Source organism: Ammospiza nelsoni, chromosome 3 (genome assembly GCF_027579445.1).
Source record: "Ammospiza nelsoni isolate bAmmNel1 chromosome 3, bAmmNel1.pri, whole genome shotgun sequence".
Lineage (NCBI taxonomy): Eukaryota > Metazoa > Chordata > Aves > Passeriformes > Passerellidae > Ammospiza > Ammospiza nelsoni.
In genome coordinates this window covers 14,752,871-14,775,730 of record NC_080635.1, presented here as the reverse complement: position 1 = coordinate 14,775,730, position 22,860 = coordinate 14,752,871, and the positions used below count along the sequence as shown (strand labels likewise).

At 44.9% G+C, this 22,860-nt stretch overlaps 1 protein-coding gene across 2 annotated transcripts; it reads right to left on the bottom strand.

Moving 5' to 3' along the window:
- Nucleotides 1-4,985: 4,985 nt before the first annotated feature.
- On the bottom strand, nt 4,986-21,287 carry B3GNT2 (UDP-GlcNAc:betaGal beta-1,3-N-acetylglucosaminyltransferase 2). Of its 2 annotated transcripts, none has more exons than XM_059468752.1 (2): nt 21,013-21,287; nt 4,986-7,412 (listed from the first exon to the last, which is right to left on the bottom strand). In XM_059468752.1, exon 2 carries the CDS (start codon nt 7,401-7,403, stop codon nt 6,210-6,212), a length of 1,194 nt encoding a protein of 397 aa, XP_059324735.1. In that variant the 5' UTR covers nt 7,404-7,412; nt 21,013-21,287; the 3' UTR covers nt 4,986-6,209. The 2 variants fall into 2 exon arrangements, with proteins under 2 accessions (XP_059324735.1, XP_059324736.1); XM_059468753.1 differs by lacking the exon at nt 21,013-21,287 and adding an exon at nt 20,576-20,667.
- Between the last annotated feature and the right edge of the window lie 1,573 nt (nt 21,288-22,860).

Sequence of the window (22,860 nt, the reverse complement as noted above, 5' to 3'; positions counted from 1 at the left end):
AGGTCCAGCTCTTCCTTGAGCACACATTAGAACAATCCAGGTTGTATTTTTATGGAGAAGCTCTAAGAACAAATTCCCAGACCAGCTCCAACAAGGAGCCTCTCTGAAAACTGAAGGGCACAAACAAAGCTCGCCTCTGTTGAAAGCCATCCATTTTCCAAGTATCAGAAAGCATGGCTCATGTTTCAGCTTTCTTCATAGGGGTGATGCTCCTCATTATCTGCTGCTAAGCATCATCACTGCTGGCACTGTACCAAAATCATGCAGGACAGGCCTAAGGAAAACAATTCACTTGGCCTCTGTGGCATTTATGTTCTCATAAACAAAGTGGTCAACAAGTAACAAGATGATGAAACTTGTAGGTCCCTTGGGCAGCAGCCAAAAGCTGCTACATCTGAAGCAGAAGTCTGTTTCCTAACATATGAGAAAGATTGAAAGGAAAGGAAAATGAGACAATTTCCTTTAGATTTTTATCTTTAAAAAATTTCTGCCACTTCCCACTGTGACTAAATAAGATATCCACCAAAGTGAGGGTTCATATTTTAGTTAATCTCAGGATAGTATTTCCTACCCTGGCAAGATTTTGTAACATCTGTAGTGGGGATTTCTTCCCACCCACTGCCCTCCCCCCATCATTTGTTTCTCAAAAAGAATTTGTATGTGTTTGAATATGGGACAATAGGAAATGCAAACATTTATGCAAATTTTGGAAGAGAAGAAAAGCCAAGGGGTCTCTAGGGACATAAACAGGCTTCTGCTTTCTTCAATATTGCTGAAGAATAATTCAAGTTTCAGTGAAATTTTGCTTTAATAGAAGGCTCACAGGTGAGCTTTCAGATCTGATCTGCCAAAGACAGGTGAGAGCCTTCCCACCTGGCCAAGCAGTTCTGTAGACTGAACATAAATACACAACTATTTCCAGCTCTACCACAATCTAATGTTACAGGATTCCAGGAAAGCCAGAGCACAAAATATTAAGAACCAGAATGATCCTACAGGTAAGAAGACAGAGAATTGGCTTGAAGGATGATGTTTTCTGAAGTCACAACTCAAATTTATTGTGCAAATGAAAGGTCTGTGTTCTTAAATCTTGTGACTTCCTTTCAGCAGGGCTTTCAAATGCTCAGCACACACAGGCATCCTGGCTGATCTGCCAGCACAGTGTGGATGTAATGTCCCCAGAAAAAGGGAAAATTTGGGCTGTCATGAGACATTGACTTTTCTGGAAGAGGGGGAGTATCAGTGATAGGAGTAGTAAGGAAAAAAACCTGACACATTTAAGACAAGTGAGGAAACACAAATGAATCATCTTTGCAGAATTCAGGCAAAATTTATCCAGAGGGATGGAGGAAGAGGGGGAAAGGACACAAAAATACAGCAACAGCAAATCCTAAACTGCAGCTCTGGTCTTAAAAATATAACAGGAGATGTCTGGGGATTATTTCTAATCCCTGTAGAAACTCTCTCCAAATCTGTCCAGAGCAGTTTTGTTTAGAGAAATTGCAATGGCAGGGGCAGCAGAAATGCCAACTCCAAAATCAGAAAGTTCTCAGCTTGTTTGGCGGCTCAGCATTTTCCCTCCATTTACTCCCATTTTTCCTCCATTTACTCCCCTGTTTGAAACACTTTGAAATCAGGCTCTGATAGAAGTGATTTTGTAAATTTTTTGTAACTTTCTCAGCAAACCTTGAGGTTTACTGGAGAGGCAAGCACAGTGTCCACCAAGAGGTGAGCGAGACGAGGGGACAGAGGGAACAAAAACATGTGACAAGGCAGGAAAGATGGATTCATTTAGATGGAGAGCTTGGCAGGAAAGACTGCAAATGACACAGGTTGAACACACAGAGGTAAATCAAGGACCTTAGAAATTAGGAGGCTGATTTGAATTGTCTCCATATAAAATTTGAAATTGTCAAATTTATCTTGATTTATCTGACAGGAAACTCACTGTGCACTCATCTGAAGCACACAGCTCATGTCTGAAGTCTTTAGGCTTGAAGGCGACTTAAAAAAAAAAATAACTGCAATAACATGAAAATACAGAAAACTGAGCAAAAATTGAGGTCACAGGGATTCGTTCCATACCTACACACATGTTAACAGAACCTGATGACTGACACCCCAAGACCAACTTAAGCCCAGCTCACCTGGTTGAGTCAGGTGTTCTAATGACAGGGAACAAATGCTTTCATTGACAAATGGAAATGGACTCTTAATCTTTTGAAAAGGCTGGCCTGCAAAGCCCACAAGGCGCTGCTCAGCCACCCCTCAGCAGAATCCAGCCAGAGCTGTTTAAACACTACTTAGAGCAGGCTGAGCCAATACAAATATAAATTGTGATTAACAATCAAATACCTGGTCTGAGCACAACAGAAAAACTGACCTGCTCAGTATTTCATCACTCCTGACATTTTGAAAATTTGCTTCCAGAACTGCGGTTTACTTTAATTCTCACTCCCACTCCTGGTCTCACCTTTATCCAGCAAGGAGGGGGGCAACAGCTTTAAAAAGATAGAGGAAGAGAAAGGAGAGAATTTGAAGAGTGTTTTGTGCTGGGGCTGACTGACAGCCATTGCTCCATTCAGAGCCACCTCCATGCTTTCTGTCCATGAAAGGGATCCATTAAGCAGCTCTCCCTGCCCCATTTGCTTGCTAAGTTGGTTTCATGACTATTCCGAGAAGGAAATAGTTCAGTGCAGACATGAACTCATTTGGATTGGTGCCCTCAAGCAAGCACAAGGAGTGGAAATCTTACACATATGAGGTGCAGCAAGGCAGAAGGGCAAGGAGGCCAAATTCCAGAGGATTTCAATGCTGACTGTGGGCTAGATGAGAACAGCAGCACCAGATAAGGGCTGGATTGCTCACTGCTGCATCACAAAGCCCCACATTCAGCATTACCTGCAGGAGGAGCCTTGCTGACTTGCATACCCAATGCAAACCTTCCAGTGAATTCTAATGGGCCTCTTTCTTGTACTTTCCAGTCAAAAACCTTCTTGAAGTTTGGCTTTCTGTGCTCCCAACATTGAAAAGAAAAGGACTGCCAGGAATTCTCTTATCACCAGCTCTGTCAAGTGCTACATTTCACTCAAGCCTGCATAACAAAACTGGTAGGGGAGGAAGAGATCCAAGTGTAAAATGCAGTCAGGCCAAGGAACCAGCTGGCAGAAAACAGGGACTCCATCCTCTGGAAGATAAACCTTATAATTTGTGCATTAATTATAGCTCATTTACCTTCCTTATCCTGTGTTTTCTCCTCCCAACTGGATTTTGAAGCAAAGGCCTGAGCCTTTATACAAACAAGCTAATGGATTCTAATGGCTCACCCTGATGCAGCATTATTTAATCATAGCAGCACTTCATTTTCCCTGCTGCATTCAGGGAAGAACAAAGACTCCATCCACATTCAGCTGTCTCAACCAAACACATCTTATTTCAGTTTCCAAATTCCATTCTTTCTATTGTAGTAAAATTTTCTCATGCCTTCATCTTAGTAGACTCCTTCCCTTAAATTAAAAAATAATGCAACTGAAATTTAAGTATTTAACAGCATTTAAGAAAGATGCAGTAGAATGCAGCAGTTATAGGTTGTTGCACATACTTTTTAAGGACTTTTCACCTTCTGTGTCCAGATCCCATTCCCATCGTGCTTTTGGATGCATTCTCTTCCTTTATCTCTGTTATTTATTCCCCTTACTCTTCACTCACTCCACACACTCCCAATTATTTGCCAAGACAACTCTTTCTCCGTGGGAGTGGAGCAGGCACAGCCACCAGTGCTCCCTCACACTTGGAGTAAACAAAAGCGGTCTGTCAGATTTCTCCCCCAGCACCACCTGCTCAGCCTTGTCCTCTGCCCCTTCTCCTGTCCCTTCTGAGGGTGGGGAAATTGGGGAAATGCTTTCTTACAGCATTTCTCCTCCCCAGGTGCCACTCAGCCTGTTTTTCCTTTTTATCAGGCATGTCCCACGCAAGAGACCTGGTTTTTACCTCATGGTTGCCAGGAAAGGTATAAATTAAATAATTAATGCTGGCACTCCACCAATCACACCCGTTTCACTTAACATCCCATGTGCACTCCACCCTATCTTACTCACACGATTTAATTCCTGGGCTCTTTCCCTATCCCTCTTTTTGCTGCAATCCTCCTGTTTGTGTTTGATCCTCCCACAGACCTCAGCAGTTTTATTCAGTGCTCACTTGTACCTGCCTCTCTTTCCTCTCCAGTCTCCACTCTCCCCTAGCACCCTCCTCTTCATCTCTGCCTCACCTTTTCTCTCTCCCCCTTCCTCCTTCCCCCACACCAAGACTTAACACTACCCTTGCATCTCTCACCATCAGCATAACTTATTTTCTCTCACTTGGCCCAAATAATGAATATTTAAAGAAACAGAGTAGGAAGTAATTCATGTAAAACCTCCAGCTCTTTCAGAAAGGTGTCACTTCCCATGAGGAATGACAAAGCACAAGAGTCAAACCTCACAGCACAACACCAGAGCACAGCCTGTCTTTTATCCATGCTGGGGTCAACATGATCATCTACAGAACAAAGATGTGGAAGACCAGAACACCTCACCCCTCTCCCTGGACAAATAAAGCACCCCATTTTTTCCAGGTATACGAAGGAGAAAGAAAGCAGGTGAAAAAGCAAAAAAGAGCTGTTGCTGCCAAGTTGTTTCAATCAAAAATTTAAGTGCCAGCTATTCAATCCACTCCTTGACTCCTTTCAATTGCACCAGCAATGGTATTGTACAGGCAATTATTTCTGTACTTACTGTTTGTCCCAAGGCACTTAATGTCGCCCTTGCTTTCACCAGAGTTGTCCATCTATTCCAGCACCTAATAAATATTGGTACAGCTGTGACATTTTCTTGATAGTCTGCTACACAAGCTTAGAGATATCAGTCAATTAAACCTTTTGTTTCTGAACTCTTGAAATGTAGAGTGCAACTCCTCTACAAGTCAACATGAAGCATTACCAGAAATATTTAAATCACATTTTATTTTTCAAGTTCAAAAATAACAATTAGCTTTATTTACCACGTTACACATCTCAGATTTAAAATATCATGCTCTATTTAAATATTCGAGTGACAACACTATACAAATAAAATGTTACACAAAATATATTTAAGAAAATGTTTTGGTCTTCAATCTGAACAATAAATAGACAGGCACTTCTACATATACAAAGAAAGCGACCACTATTTAGAGTAATTCTCCTAAGCAAGATGTGGAAATAGAGAAGATCTGAGTTTCAAGGACACATGGAACTCTACACGAGGCTTCATGCAAACTTCAGTTTGGTTTGGAGTTCGAAACGCTTGGGATGTGCACAATTCTGGATTCACCGTCGCTTTACAGGAGACCCGAGCCACGCTCTCGAGAAGCAATGTGCAATTTCAGTCATTTCCAGCAAATCAAGCTACCTGATCACATTTAGTGCCTAAACAGAAAACAAGGATTGACCAGAGTAGCTTTCCACACAGATAACATGAGCAATGAGTCAGCTTCAGTATGTATGCTTGAGGCAGGGCAGCCCTACCTGCCCAGCCATGAAAAAGCCTCATCTTTTTCCTTACACATTTAGCTCTTAGGGGGCATTTCAAGCAGAATTATGGGGGTTTTTGTAAAAAAAAAAAAAAGCTTCATCTAATAAAAGGGTAAATCCTTCAGACACACATATACTTTGCACAAAGGATCATAAGCGAAGGAAAAAAAATACTGTTCCAGGGTGCAAAAGAAGTGAAAGCTGTAAATAAAATTTAAAAAACCAAAATTTGAAGTCTTGTAACCGTCGCACATCTAAAAGTAAAACTGCATTCCCCCAATTTGTGTATTTTCAATTTACAGTGGTTTCCACACACAAACACCACTCAAGGGAAAATTATTTTCCACCATCACAATTGATGAAAGATGCATTGTGATAGGCAATCCCTGTTTCCAGTACAGCTAACCAGTCACTGACAGCTAGTTATAGCCTCCAAGTCTTTTTTAAAATTAAGACCAATATTGAAACATAACGACCACCAGGACCACCAGTGGAAAAGTCAGGACCAAGTCTTCAAGGCATCCCTTCAAATTTTAGTATTACTCTCGATTTCAGAAGTACAGGGAAAAGTTTACAGCAAAAATTCAACTATTAAACAGAGCTTCGGTGATCCAAACTTGCCAAGTTTTTCAGACTTAAGACACTTATGCACATTACTTTAACAACGTAAATGTGGGTCTTGCAAGCGCGTCCAAATCTTAATCATTTCTTGAGGTTTTCTACTATGCACTAACATTAAGTTTGTGTAGGAACAGATGTTATTTCTGTATTTCTCTTCGATATCAAATGTTTTGAAGCCTTTGTGTTTTTCCGGAGCAAGCCCAAGCTTCTGAAGGCACATTCCAGTATAAACATCATCGATGGGGTAGAGGAGTACCTGCTCAGATGCATTATTCAGTCTCAGTGCCAGATCCCCAGAGTACAGGAAGCCACCGCCTCCTGCGTACGGTGGGTACGAACCTTCATAAACGCTCTCTGGGATGTAGTACTTCAACTTTTTCTCTCTGTGAGGTCCAGCATCTTTGATCACATCACCTATAAATAAGTCTTTGGCTTTTTCCTTTGTTAAGCTCTTCAAGTAATCCAGGATCTGATTGGTATTCACAAAAACATCATCATCACCCTTAAAAATAAACTGGACATTTGCGCAGCTACTGCTGACCCACTTCAGAAACAGCACCTCTTTCAGAGTCAGATTGAAGAAAGTGTCTCTGTAGTTCCAGAGGAGAATGTCATGGTGGGTGTCACTCTCAAATTTAATCATGTGTGAAAGGTCAGGAAAATGATCCTCTGGTGGGGTCTGCCCTAGTAAGAAGACCCTTCTGACTATCACATCCCCTGATTCTATTTCCTTGCCCCAGGATTCCCTAATTGCTTGTCTTCTATCAAAATGGGGCATAAGTGACTTAATAGCCAGCAGCAGGAAAGGTTTCTGTTCACACTTGTTTGGCTGATCCATTAGCAATGAGTAATTTCTACACCTCAAATACAGGAGGAAGTCTTTGAATCTGTCTGGCAAGTTTGCAAAGTCACTAACCTCTGAGTGCACCAAGGGGTCAGGGTCACAGGAATTGAGGACACTCAGGTTAGAAACCAAGTTCTCTTCCACAGTCATATTGGAAAGCAAGGACAGAATAGGGTTGTAGAGCAGCTCCAGCTTCTGTTGCTGTTTGTTCCAATAAGCTTTGTGAGGAGTGTATTTCCTCCAGAATTTGCTACGTGGTATAACAACACGGCCTTTTGCATTCTTGTCTTGGCTGCCGCTCCTCGAGACTTCCACAATCACATAAATAAAAATGTTTACCATCATCAGAATTCCCAGCAGCTTTAATCTTCTGCGTCCAACACTCATTTCTCATATCTAGAAATAAATGCAAAAAAAGATTTTTAGCTTTCTTCACAGCAAGTTCTTGATCTCATTAAAAATGCAAACTACTTTCAAATGCAAGTTAGTAGCCTAAAAACCAAGGTTACCTACACCCCCAAAGAAGCAAAGGCTGATCTGTCTCTAATACACACATATATGGTTTGGGGTTTCATCACCAAGTGGTACAAATGTGAAGTTTCCATTTTCAGCTTAGGAAAGTTACACAGCTTTTCATGGTGAGTCTAAATTAGCCAGCAGTTTCTGCTTCTCATTTAGATCCCCTTTAAACATTTGACTGTATAATAATTAGAATCTGAGCCCTCAGCTTGGCAGACTGAGAAACTTTTTTTTTTTTTTTTTGCTAGTAAGGTGAGCTGAAGGGTATAGAATAAATTGCTATATGATAAGGTCAGTTATTTTTAAATTAGGTTTCAAGCTTTTATACTTGCACTCTCACACCTTCCAACTACCTAAGGGGCAGAGCCAAGTTTTAAAGCACACAATCAGTTTCTGACAATTTCACTTGGCTGTTCCTTGGAAGAAAGGCTGACAAAACTTGCCAGCTGCATTGCTGATATTCAGACAGAAGAGAACAAGAACTTGGAATTTTTTCCCCTCTTAACTGGAAAAAAAGAATTCAAACAGTAAATGAAAGTAGAAGTTTAATTATTACTAGGAAGGAAAAAACCCTGAAAAGAAATAAAAAGGAGAGGTCTCCCACATATGCAAGACTTGGAACAGTATGTGTACATCTGTCATACGAAAAGTTCCATGATCCACTTTCAGTTTTTACTGGGGGAGAAAATGGATCAATCCCTCTTTTCTTCCACAGCTGACAGAATGCAGGTACAAGGCACACAGTACAAGGAGCACCATGAAAACAGCCTGTTCCTCTAGAGCAGTGCCTACCAAACTGTTTACTAGCCCCGGGGTACAGCAGTGTACAAGCTCCACAAATAATTCAGAATGAATAAGAAGGTTACAAAGACTATGCTGAAGTCACATACAGAACTCACTGTCAAAGACACTTTCGTGTGCCAGGAATATAAATGATTATTGGAAGACCAGAAAAACCTAATGCAATAAAGAATTTGCACTGACTGCTGGAAGCCCAGCTGTGAGCAGTGCCTCAGGCCCTGAGGTCACAGAGCAACAGCAGACAGGGAGGCAGACTGAGAAGTACACCTTGTACTTGCTGCTGTTTTCTTTTTTCCAGCCATCCCCAGACACCTGAACTACATTGACCCTTGGTCTCCTATGGTTTCATCAGTGGCACTCTGTTTTACTCCTCAACAAGTTAAACACTGAACTTCTAAAAATTTAGGAAGAAAGCAGCAAGTAAATAATCAGTAATCTTTTTTCTGTTATTTACCCATACCCATTATTAAATCCAAAAGGGGGTGTATGGGTGTTTCTCTGGAACTGAAATCCAAATCCTAGAAAACATGGTCTCTCAGAAAAATGCCTGTGCTTCCTCAAGTATCATCTGCATATTTATCTGTGTATAGGCTCAGGCCAGATCTACTTTATTTCACATTCTACTCTCAGTGGGCTAGGAAGTTTCTGTTCTAATTTTAAAGTAGTTTTCCTCTATACCTCAAAGACAAAACCATACTTGTGGTCAGTGCCATCATTTAAGATAAACAGCTGAGCTGTTCAGAAAGCCCTGGGTTTGGTCACATAGACTTCAAAGAAACTTCATCCTCCTCTTTAGCTGCCACTAAAACCAGATAAATAAACTAATTTTCTAAATTTATCTTTCACAAGACACAAAAATACCGGAGAAGGAGCAGTCCCTTGTTTTGTGCTGTTCCACAGAGCTCAGCAGGAACATCAGGGCTTCTCTGCCCTGTCCTCAACAGCATTTCCCACTAAGCAACAAATGAGGGGGTATCTGACATATGATCCTGGGACCCCAGAGACAGCAGGGTGACTGCTCCCTCCTAGGGACAGCCAACAAACAAGAGCTCAGTCAAAGCTTGATTCTCCAGGACATGCAGCACCACACAGCTCAGCTGTCACAGCCCCCAGCTTACCAAGCTGAGAGTATTCAACACCTCTAAGGCATCTGGATACTTGACCTGAGACTCTTCTGACACAATGAAACACCATTTACAAAGAATTTATTTCAAGCACTTAAAAATCCTTCAGTCGACTATGACTGCAATCCCCTGCAGCAAATGAGACAGGGATCCTGGCAGAAAAATCCCCATTTACTGTTGGGCTTGGTGGAGCTTTTCAGCAGAAAAAGTACAAGTGTGGTGAGGTGACAGTGGTTCCATCTCACAGAGGACAGTAAATGGTGACAGTGGTTCCATCTCACAGAGGACAGTAAATGGTGACAGTGGCTCCATCTCACAAAGTACAGTAAATGGTGACACCACCACAAGCAAATACTCACAGCCTCTACCCTGTTCCAGGCTGTGGATCCACAAGCAGCTGAACCAATCTAATCATCTGATGTAAAAGCCCAAGGTAAAACACCCAACTTTTCCACCTCCTTGGAGTCTGACAGAAGCCATGGCCTTTCACTGTAAATACCTTTCTGAGGGCAGGAGTTAGGCTGTATTTTCTAAGTGGGCTGAGTACCACATCCACATTATCTGCCTGCCAAACCCAAGTATTACAAGCCCATTTATTTACTGGGGCTGACAAAAGATAAGATAATCCCTATGTCCTGCAGGTATCACACCTACCACCCCACCGGTCCAGGACTAAACTAGCAGGAATCTGGCAAAGCCAAGCTGCAATTCAGGTATCCATCAGACATCACCACCTTCTCTCTTTGCAGAGACTGTAACTGGGCAGACTTGGATGTTCCCATATAACTTCAGTTTAGGGTCTGATATCCCTTGCAGCAGCTGCACATGCAGCACCACTTCTGACAGTGCCAGCAACAGCACGTGCAGTAGTGACACTGCTGCTTCTGAAATGAACTGGTTTAGCTACTTAACACATCACAAGCCATATGGAGTCCTTCTAAACCTCCTGTGAGATGAATCAGTTGTCTAATAGCTCAGCTCTGTTCACTGAGTCAAGAGATTTCTGGACTGAGCAAGAGCAGTTTTGGAGTGAGATGATGCTGAGCCCCGGGCTGTTGTACCGAGCCTGTGCTATTTCCAGCTGTAAAGAACTTGAACGCTGTTTATTTTCTAATTGCACACCATCAAAGCTCTTTTCCCCCTCAGAATTACACAGATTCCCTTTCATAGGACAGCAATTAAGAAGACCTTAAGAACAGGAGAATGTTGAACAGATATCTGTGTTGCCCTTCTGCAGAATCAGAAGGTTACCACTGGAAACAGTCAATGTTTTCTGTGTTCTCCAACCAAGAGCCTGAAACAATGTTCCAGCTGCAGCAAAGTAACCACGATGGCAGCATGCACTCAGAGCATGAGCAACTGCACTGAAATTCAGAGCAGCTGATGTTTGTTTTAACATTATTTTTAATTATTTGCATATACCTGTTTTGAGACAACTTTGAGCATATTATTTAGCTTTGGGAGAAATTCTAATCTTCCAGTATTTTAATACCAAAGGACACCAGTGAAACTCAGGCATGGAATTTCAAGATCCGAGTAAATATAGCAAGACTAGGGAAGGATATGCACATATTTTCCTAAAACACAGCCCAAGGCATAAAGAACTAAAAAGAGTTTGAATAAAGGCCAAAGTAACTTCATGTTCTGTCTCCCACTAGTTATCTTCAGCACATTTTTGTTTAAAAACCCCTCAGAAGTAACACCAAAAAAACCAACACCCCCACATACACACCCAAGAGAACCAATGGTAGTGAGGCATTTCTCTAGTAGTGCTCCTCTGGATTTCTGTAATAAGCTTTTAGAGGGCCAGACTTGCATTTGAGCAATGTTTACTTATGTAACTGAACCTAGTCTGACTTTGTCCAACCATTTTTTTGAATCACTCTCTATTTTCAACTTCTATGAATTATCCTGGTTCCTCAACTTCTCCCCACACCAAGAACTTGCAATGACTCACTATTCTATTACCACACAAGCGAGGAACCCTCAGAAAGCACTAATTAATGATTTTAAATGTATGACATTATTTTCTCTATATACATTTACCATACAAGCTACACGATGAACTTTCATCAGTCAGCCCTTCCCCTTGTAGCTGGTCATTTTTGATACGACAGTAACGACAACAAAAAGAAATAATTTAGTACTTTAATTTAGCTCTTTTAAAATTAAGTGGAGATTTTTTTTGGAGTTATAGATCAGTGGATTTTGGTATGAGGTGTAAGCCGTTCTGCACAAAGACTGTGAAGTCATCGAGCACCTCACACAAGGGACGGCTCTCAAAGCAAGACTGCACTTGCAGGCTCTGAGCTCACCCAAGTCACAGCCACAGTGGAGCAGAGGGAACATGTTCCAGCAGGGCTCCTCTCCAGCCCCAGCCACGAGTGACCACATTCCTGCACCGGCTCCCCGAGCCAGTCAGCCTTCATTAGGTGACAGCACCATCCCACAAGCCGGCCAGGTGCTGGCTGAGGGCAGCTGCTGCAGGAGCAGGGCAGACAGCCCTGCAGCCATCTGTGGGCTCTGGGAGCACTGCCCTCACATCTCTCACACTGCCACCACCTGCACACAGCAGGGTTTTGTTGTCCCAGTCTTGCTTCTCCAAGCGATCAGATAACTCACATTGCTCACAGCAGTCACATTCTGGTCAATCTCCAGAAGTTAACTCGTCACAAGCTGCTACAAACCGGTGGGGAAATCCCGACTGCATTCAGGTTCGTGAAAGCTTCATAAGAACCCCAAACTCCCTCTCTCTAATACCTTCTTGATTTGTGCCCCACACTACTGATGTCAGCTTTCAACTGTGCTATTAAAAGACTAAAGAGTTCTTTCATTTACTGCTGAATGCTAAGTTCTGAGGAGCAGAATTCCAGAATCTTCACAGTAAGTTTTACTATGTTTCCTTAAACCATCTGGACTAATATCAGGTCTTCCCTTACCCCTAGTTCCTTCAGCAGAAAAGAGAAGCTACCAGAACATTGCCTTTTAAGGTGTGCTATTTAAAATAACATCTATGAAACAGAAGCTTTGTTGGCTTTATATTGGTGCTTAGAAATACTGCAACAACACCCACAGAGTTTGCAGGGTCATGTTTGCATCAAGTTATCTTTACAAAGTCATTCAACAGTAAAAACTTACTTTTAACTTCTTTAAAATCACCCTCCATGAAATTCCTGCTTGACAGAACACTTAGAGAAGGAAGAGATACCATTGGCTCACCATTGTCTCTAATTGAACTCTTCCAACCCCAAACCAAACTGCTGAAATCTCCAAACCTTCAACCAGTGTAATCTATTTTTTCAGTCATTTTAAAATAAGTAAGCTACCAGTAAATCATCAGATTATCCCAATTCTGTCTGTATTTTAACTTATTTGCAGGTGTCTCTCACAAAAGCTCTGGATTTGGTTGAGAAAATATTTAAATATGGTGCACCTACTGAATTCACTGCAAGTTATACATAAATATTTTTTTTAAAACTGTTAAAATTAAATCCTTGGATTGGCTGAACGTTCAGTTGCATATTTGAATTCTTGTGTTTCTATAGATGATCAAGGCATATGCAAGAAAAGGCCATTATGAAAAATATTCTGTAAACTCAATCTTGGGTTTAATGGATATTCCAGTTTTTCTACTGGTACAGACTACTTGAGTTTGGTCATGGTTTTCCACAGGGATGAACAAGCAATGTAGCTGCACATGTACACCACACCTCCATAAGTCAATTTAAACAATGGCAGTGTCTCAATAAATTAGTGCATCATGCTAACATCACCATTCTGCACTGGCATGCCTGCAGCCACACTAGACAGCTATGAAGGTGTTCCTAACTGCTCATAAAAAAAAACTAAACCCTAACTAACAAAAGACTTGTGATAAAAAAGGTTTGGTTTCTTTGTTTAACAGTAAAAATAGTTTGGGTTGTTGGTCTTGAGGTTTTTTTTTTCCAGTAATTTAGATTTCACACTGACAATCAAGTGCAATATATCAACTCACTATAAAAATGAATATTAAAGTTTAATATGCCAGTAGTTGAGGGCCTGTGGTAGCAGATATGACCTGTTTTTCCCAATTGGTTAATGCAGAAGATTCCTGTGTCATTCTAAGGTCAGTTCAAGCTTGAGAATGATGACGTTGTAAATTTGTTATGAATAACCCAGAGCTGCCAGCTTCTGCTTTAAGAAGAATTTTAGTTTTCACTTGACAGGCATCAGCTTGAACGAACAGTAAATTATAAAGAATCAAGAGAAGGGGTTTAACCAAGTGTCAGCAGAGAAATATTTCTTGGAACAAAATTAATTGTCATTCATCACATCAATTAGAAGTTGGGGAGCACAGTTCCATAGCAGTTTAAAACAGTTTCAGTCAGAGCTGACTCATTCCTGTAATTTATTCCTTCCCCTGCATACATAAGCTGCACAGTCCCATTTACCTTTGCACTGATTTGATTGTGGTGAATCATTTCAGCTAGCTGGAGGACGATAAAGAGCCGACAACAAAGCAGCAATTAGGGTTCAGCCAGCTCCCATCACCCGCTGATGTGCTGCACAAACACCAGGAGTGGGGCAGGAGAACGGGAAGGCTGGAACAGGCCAGACCACAGCAGAGCCCAGCTGTCACCGGCCTCAGCTCTCATGTACAGCACACTGCTGCTGCTCCCCACCTTCATCCAGCCATATTCCCACTGTCACCGGCCTCAGCTCTCATGTACAGCACACTGCTGCTGCTGCTGCTTCCCACCTTCATCCAGCCATATTCCCACTGTCACCGGCCTCAGCTCTCATGTACAGCACACTGCTGCTGCTTCCCACCTTCATCCAGCCATATTCCCACTGTCACCAGCCTCAGCTCTCATGTACAGCACACTGCTGCTGCTGCTGCTGCTGCTTCCCACCTTCATCCAGAGCTCCCTCGGGCAGGGCCCCAGAGCACAGAGAGCCGGGGCCACCCATTCCACCACAGAGTGCACCCCGGGCCCGAATTTCTCTGGCACTTTCTGTACCCAGGTCAGGGGCAGTGACCGGCCCAGCGTGACCCACCCACACCTGCTGTTTGCCGTGGGGTTCCTTTCAGCTGCACCTTATCAGCCCATAATTACTAGAAAGCCAAGGAAGTGGATAAGGAAGCACATTCCTGGCAGACACCCCGTGCTTGGATCAGTGCTAGTTCTGGTGAGAAAGAATGGATATAACACACTGCAAACCTGACTGATGCTTTCAGCGGGCATTTAAAAAGAGGAAGTCTGCAGGACAGACACTCTTACTTCTCACTTTTGTGCTGTATTTGAAATACAACTCATCATTTAGAAACCTATGCAAAATGCAGATAACCATGATTTCCACAAACAGGACAACTCATCTGCTCCTGATCTTTTCCAGTTTAAAGATAAAACCAGTAATTAATCCTGCCTTAACTATATTCCAACCACCTTTATGTCTGCACAGAGAGCAACCATTATTTAGTCAACTAAAAAAACATCCTTCAAGCACCATACCTCAGGCCATCAAAATTCTACCTCTGCTCTGTCTCCTGCCCACCGTAGACACAAAACACACTACTAAAAACTGTCTCAAAAACAGGAACAGTGTAACTTGGAACAGCTGATGAAGTCAACACCTACCCCTGGTTACCACTGTCCTTTGGGGTTAAAAATAAACGCTGGGTTTCAATTTAACTTCCCCAAACTGCTGCCTTTGTGTGATGGGGTACACAACTGGGAGGGTAAAATTCCCAGCCATATTCCCTGCCAGTGCTATGTGGTTACTCAGAAGTAAATCCAAACCAAATTCATACTGAGAATATTCATCTCAGAATTCTGGGATCTGCCTCTGAACCTACAGTACCGTGTGGAGCTAAATAGCTTTGCATTGAAGAATGCAAAACCTACTATTTTAAAATGCAAATACGTGAAAAATACTTTTGCCTTCAAGTGGGTTTGGTTTCAGGTGTAATTAACATTTACAGGAAAAGTTCTTAATCTTTCTGAATAATTCATTTAAAGTTCAGAAAAATCAGTGGAGTTGTAATCAGAGAAGTTCATTGTCTTCCTTCAAAGCTGTAAAACCTAAGATACAGATCTCGTTCCAGCCTACCAAGTTTATGGAAAAGGGAACAATTTCTCCAGCAGCTTTAGGCAGCTAAAGATGCATATAAGTATCAGGAGGATTTTGTAAAGGATCTTTAAGCCGGCTAGGCAGCTAACTCCGGTTTTGTTAACAGCAGATAAGCATCTATCCGATTAGAAACTTCTACATCCCAGTAGCAACTTCTGTACCTGTTACCTGCACACCAAAGTGAGCATCCACAAAGCTTGAGAGTGGTTTGAGAATCAACTTAGGGCTGCTCTGCACGGGTTTTAATTGTTTTTATTCAAAAGCAGATCAACAATAAGTTTGCAACAACAATTTCCATCCCAAAGACAGCTTCCCATTAGCAGTGTCTAACTTTCAAATACCAGACTGAAAAATATAATTGCTCAAGTGAGATAAACCAGCACTACATTCAGGATTCAGTCGGGCGTTCAGCAGCAGCTCTCCTTAAACTCAGTTTAAAGGATTCCACCCTTTCCCAGGCCATGAATTCCTATATTTACGTGGCTCACTGTGTTACACCATGTATAACCCTGAAGACAAGCAAACAGAAGAGGTTATTTCTCAACTCGCTTATTTCCTCAATTCAGTTCACCGCCCAGCTGCATGAACAGCTACACCAGCACACGGCTGGGAGCACAGGCGCTGCTCCAGCCCCCGAAGTGCTCCGAGATACAGAAACGTGCTCCCGGGTTCCAGCAGGATGCTCCCGGGATCCAGCACACAGCTCCACACCTGGGGGGCACACAAACCTTCAAGCACACCGTGAACTCTCCTGTAAATCCCATAGCGATACTCACGTCGTCTGCCGCTTCATAAAGCACTGAGCTTCGGGGAATTACCCTTTTATGGGGGAATTAGTCATTCCCAGCCACAAGTCAAGATTTCTTGCTCATTTGATCCAGATAGCTGGCTTACAGTTGAAGGGATTTGGTCAATTCACTCTCAAGACTAACTCTTCTGAGTGTGCTTAAGATGAAGCAGCTGCTAAATTTCAGAAGTTATTTTCAAAGACGAACAAAACTGTCTCCAAATTAAATGCTTTTCAATTCTTTGCTGTATTTCTCCTAAACAACAAAGCTTTCTTAACCAACTGCTGATGGAAACTGTTTCATCAATTCTCCCATGAAAACTCTCAGCACCGCACCCATCACACACAGGAATTCTTTTCCTTACTTAAATGCTAATTGCCTCTCACGAGGCACCAATTCAATCATTCTTCTGCACAGTTCATCACAAGACAGTTTAATGATCCAGTCTTTCACCGGGTTTTACACGAGCTGGAAACTGGGGGAGGTTTATACTTAGGCACTTTTGAAATCCTAAAAGGCTCAAGGAAATGAGGAGGAAGATACAGGCAAAGAGCAGGATCGAGTCCCAGGTACCTGTCGGTGCTTCCTATGTAAAAGCAGAAGGTGACTGGACAGGTCTGACATTTATTCCACAACTTTTGGTCAGTGACTTCTTCACTCTATGCTAAAACGACAGGAAGAGCCTGTATTTCATCATCATATTTTCTTTCTCTTTTTGCTGTTTTTTAAGCACACGAAGGGTGCTTGCTTACATAAAGGGATACAACAGTGAACTGATAAAAACATCTAAATATATCTCTGTGGGGTCAGGACATGGCAGAACAGGGATAACACATTAGGAATTCTTGTGAACCGCACTCACAGGCACACATTCTTCTCCAAACCACATGAAGCACTGTCCCGTGCAGGACTCCAATGATCCCTGTGGGGATCCCTGCTCCAACTATGATTCCATAATAAGCACTCACATGAACACAGCCCATGACACACCAGAAACATCAAACACTAATCCCATGACTGCACATGCACCCAATGACCCAACCTTCTTCCTAAATTAACTGTTAACATTCTGGTTAAAAATGTGTTAGGGACTAATATTGCATATACCTGAAAAAAAAAAAAAAAAAAAAAAAACTTTTAAGTTTGAATTTAAAAAGGAAATTCATCCTATTTGCTTCAAAATTACTGCTGCATTTCTACCATAGAGTAATAGAAAATGTAATAAAGAGAAAGGAAAGAATCCCAAACCAACAACCTGTGAGAGGGCCTTCAAGAAACATTAACATGAAAACAAGAAGTTCTTAATATTTTTATGAAATATGTGGTTTTTCTATATTCTGTGCATTTTACAGAAAAAGTTCACTCCTGTCCATATCTTCCATCCACCCTGTCTATGGCCTGTTCTTGGCAAGTTGGAGAATTACACACTTTAGGCTCTACCTACAAGAAACCTCCCAGCTTCTACTATGCAGACTGCAAATTCTTCAAAAAGAAGCAATTTATGGTTTTGATACTGCAGGAAACTTAACCAAATCCAGTAAAAGATGAAGATCTGGAATGTCAGCCTGGTGCATTTCCAGCAGAGCTGCTTTAGTCACTTGGCAGCACAAGGCACAAGTCTGACAGCACACAGGAAAAGTCCACCAAGTAATCAGCTCTGAGAAGTTTCACAACCCGCCTGAAGTCAAGATTTTGCAAGACCATCTGACACATTTGTCAAAAATTCAGTGATCTGCAGAGAAAGAACAAGGTACCAAAGAGCTTGGTTGAGGATTGGAATTGATACTGTTCAATTATTTCCTGTCCTCTGGTTAATTTGGAGCAATATGACCATCCAGGTGTTGGTCAAGTGCACCGATGAGAAGCCAGCCCTATTTCCTGGCTGCTGTGACAATGACAATATCGGCTGTGGCAGGAGCCGCGATCACATCCTATGTTGCTAACACCATCAGCACTGACACAGCCTTTTGTCACTACCATTCTTCCCTCTTTCAAGTGGAATTACACAGCCAACAGGAAAAACCAGAGGAAAAACAAAGCCGGATCCACTGTGAATGTAGCTGCACCAGGTGGCAGTAAAATGACAATTCCTCAGAGTCTCGCACTCACAAGTCGCCATGGAGCAGCACTCCTCCGAGAGGCTTGGTTCTCCAAGGAATCTTTGCCAGGGCAGGCAAGAAGATGACGACTCAAATCCTGCTTTTTTCCTCCCCCTCTATACACTCTGTGACTTATTCATACAGACAATTGCCCAGATTTGCCAGCACAGAATACAACACACACTTTTATCCACTCTCATTTCTCATCAAATGCTGCTTTTTCTCTGAGCAAACAGCACTGCTCCACTGATCTCCTCAGCAGCATCTTCATTACTCAGAAGTATTTTTAAAAATTCAGGATCAGCTTCCAGGCAATAATAATAACTTTTTTGACTACCTTTTTGACTACCAGTGACAGTGTGTTGGTTAGGAACAAGCTCTGGGGAGATTAGTGAGCTTTACCTATTATGAAACAGGGCATCAGGCAGCCAGCTAGCACTCCCAGCCATCTAAAGCATGACCTTCAAAACAAGTCCCTTCAGCCGTGTTACCTTGCTGCATTTTCCTCATCGTGGGGAAAAGAAATGAGCACAAATCCAGGCAAACCCCCTTACAGGCGACAAGGTGACAGAATTACTTTAAATCCATTCTACTTTTTTATGCTCTCTCCGTAGGTTCCCTACGGCCATACAGCTCGGTACTGCACAACATCTCCTGTAGAAAGTCACACGTTCAAAGCAAGCAGCAAAACCAGGGTTTCTTTTAAGCCAAAATACTTTGACTCTGTCTGACAATATTACATTTTTAGGTACAAGACAGAGATTCTGTATTTTAATCCACCTCCACAGCAGTGTTGTTTTTTTAAAGATACCTATTTCTCGAGTTGTTTACAGCCCCGGGAAGGAAAAAAAAAAAAAAAAAAAAAAAAGGAAAAAGAAAAAAACCAAACCATTACAAATTAGATCAGCCGAATGAGAAAAGCTGATTCTCTGTTCCGTTTCCTCCACGCATTTCGTAACAGCTCAGCGCTCACTGAGCTCCTCGGGTGGTTTCTCAGGCACCACGGCTGGTTCCCGGGCGGCAGGGCAGCCGGTGCCAGCAGCGTGGACTCCCATCCGAACCGAGCCCCGAGCGTGCCACTCACCCGAGTGCCACCGGCCGCCCCCGCCCCACCCTCGGTGACAGCAGCCGAGCCTGCCGCCAAAGCGGAACTGCAACAAGAACACGAAACGGCTTCGAGCAGCTTGGGAAGGGAGCTGGATTCCGGGCTGTCTCTCTCTGTAAGACGGTGAACAATAATTTACCAGAAATTCCCTAAAAGGACAACGCTATAATCATGTTTCCTCAATAACTCGCAGATGACATGTCCAGCATGTAATTTTGTGCACGCATCTTTCTACGGCTAGACTAAACTTCTTCTGTGCCCAAACCGAGTCTTTCTGTCCAAAATGTATTAAAATTTAAAAAAAAAAAAAAAAGGAGGGAGGGAAGGAGAAAACCCCACAAGGAAAAAAAAAAAAAAAAAAAAAAACCAAAAACACCAAACCACGTAAGCTCTTATTTTACACAGTTAAAACTAACCATGAGTATTTAATAATCAACCCCAACAGCACTGAGCATTTTGGGAAGCCGGATTAAAGGGTTACTCAAGTAACTTTCACCACAAATTTTTGCAGGATGACGAATGAGTCGCGAGCTGCAGTTTAGCCACAATCCCTGCGAGTAACCTCAAGTCCCCTCCTGACGGGGCACAGGATGCGTCAGGAAGTTTGACGGGAAAAGCATCACCTCGCGAAGGAGCACATATATTCAGGAGGCGAACTCCAGCAAAAACACCGCTTTCTCCCCTTCCAGGTGCACCAAAGCCCATAGTTTAGCGCCGCTGCTTCAGCACTGCACGCTCCAGGACCCCGAGGCGGATGTTGATCATTAACCCGCTGGGTGGCAGCGGGCTGCGAGGTGACCCCAGGAGCGCCGCGAGTGTCCCCGCTCCGCTCTGTCCCTCCCCTCCCGCCGGGAGCGACTGCAGAGCCCCGGCACTGCCGCAGCCCCACGGCTCGGGCTCGCTCCGGAAAAACCTCACGGCTCCGGCAGCCCCAACGCCGCCTCCCCACGGTTACATGAACAAACTAAAATAAAACCTAAAGAAAAAATTTAAAAAGCGAGGACAAACATACGGTGGGCTGAGCTGGCCTGAGTTTCATCCCTGCCCAGCAGACTGCGCCTCTCTCTCGCCGCTCCGGCTGCAACATGTGCCGGCTGCCCGCGCTGCCGGCCAGGGACTCCGCGCTCATGTGCTGTGACCCCACCCCGCCGCCGCCCGTCCCCTCCCAGCCGGGGAAAGGGAAAAACCCGGCCCAAAAAACCCCCCGATTCACACCTCCGGCCGTTCGCCCCCGCGCCGCCAGCTCACAGCGGTCGCTACGCAAACAACCGAGAGGCGACGGGCAAGGAAAACCTCACGACCGCACGACGAGCACGGGAGGCAAAAATTAAGTTAAAACCCGGGGTTTTTTCGCCCTCCGTCCCTCCTCAGCCGCTCCGGCAGCGCCGATCCCCGCCGGCCCGCGGGGGCAGCGCTGGCGGGGGCGGCAGCCGAGCTCCCCGCCCGTACCTTGCCAGGCTGCCGCGGGGCTCCGCCGGGGTTCTTGCTGCCGCCGCCTCCGCATCCACCATGCTTTGTCCGGCCGCGGGCTCCCACCGCCCGGCCCCGGCCTGCCGCCCCACCACGGCCCTGGCGGCTCCGCTCCGCCGGCCCCCGCAGCAGGCGGGGGCTCCGCACCTGAGGGCGATGCCGGGGCGGCGCCCAGGCGGCCGCGGAAGGGCTCGTCCCCCGTCCCCGCGGGACGGCGCACACCCCGCCGCTGTGTCCTCAGGGCCGGCCGCGCCTGAGGTGCGCGGCTGCGGCGGGCAGAGCGGAGCCCGAGCCGCGGCGAGGAGGAGGAGGCGGAGGCGGCGGCGGCGGCGGGGGCGGTGGAGCGGCGGCGGGGCGGGGGCGCGGCCGGGCAGCGCCTCTCACTTGTTGCCCTGTGGCGGAGCCCCGCGCGCGCGCCCCGCCCGCCTCCCCGCCCGGCGCCGCCGCGCGCCGCAGGGGGCGGGGGCGAGGCGCTGAGCGGCGCGCGCCGGCCCCGCCCCCCGCCCGGCCGCCGGCGCCGCGGGTTGGCGGAGAGCGAGGCGCGCGCCCCGCAGGGCCGGGCGGGGCAGCGTCCGGGGGGTCCCCGCGCGCGCCGGGCCGTCCCTGCGGTTGGCGGCGGCCGCGCCCTGAGGGGACCGCGCGGGCGGGCGGGCCTGGAGCGGTCCCGACCCGGCAGGACACGGCGTTCGCCCGCCGCCTCCGAGCCCAGGCTGTAGAACTGGGAGGCATTTACCGCAGGAAAGGTGTCTGTGTTCGTGAGGAGCGAGGGGAAGGGGGCAGACACCGCTGCCTTGCCCTGTCCGCCTTCCAGCCGGGCCAGGGGCTGCTCCCTCCCTGTGGGAACGGCCCCGCACCGGGCACTCTCCTCCTAAAGGTGGCCGCAGTGACACCCGGCTCCTGAGCCAGCTCCGGGTGCTGTGTCCCTCTACACGCCGCGGGTCCCCGGCCATTCCCTCAGGACAGTTTCCCCTCGTGGTTTTTTCCACACGGCCTCAAGTGAAAGGGGAACACCCCTCAGCTCTGCTGAGAAACGCCGTGCTACATCACTTTTTAATGTTTCTTCTTCAAAGAAACTTTGTTCCTTGCACCTGGCTCAGCTTTTCGTGGAAGTCTTCAAAGATTTTGCTGGAGAGTTCAGGGAGGAGAAGCAAAGGGGGTTTTTAGGCTGTCAAGGCTTCCCTTAGTAAAGAAGTTCATGAGAATTTCCGATTTTGGAAATTCGCCTCGCAGCGATACTGAATCGTGCATGACTCATTCATTAGTAACCTCTTTTGTTGTTGTTGTTTGCTTACTTGCTAGGTTGATGAGCCTACAAATGCTAGCCAGACGTCCCAGTGGAAACAAACCAAAGGAAACTCTCAAGAACCCGGGGTGCTTACTGGAATAAAACATAGAAATAGAAATATGTGCTGCTGCAGCAAAGAGGGCACATCTTATCGTGGACAGATCAATAGCAACCAGCAGACAGATTTACAGTTCCCACAGACTGTGAACCTCTCAGCTTTTCGTCCTTCCCTGGATGAAAATGAACACATGCCATTTGTTCCTATTTTTAGCACCTGCATTCTCAATCCAGTATAAGGAGAGGCCCGACCAAAGGAATTGTCTCAATGTCACCTGGCACAACCACTTAAAAATTGTTTTCATTGCAAAGGGAGGGGTAAGTATGTCCCTGTGATCCATGAAAACACAGGTTGTTCACTTCCATTTTACAGCACTCATTTTCACCAGCATTCAGCAGCTGGTGTGCACAGCCCTAAACACAACCAGTTTGGGAAGCAGCATCAGTACCCACTGCACATCCCCAGCTCCCCATACTCTGTGTGT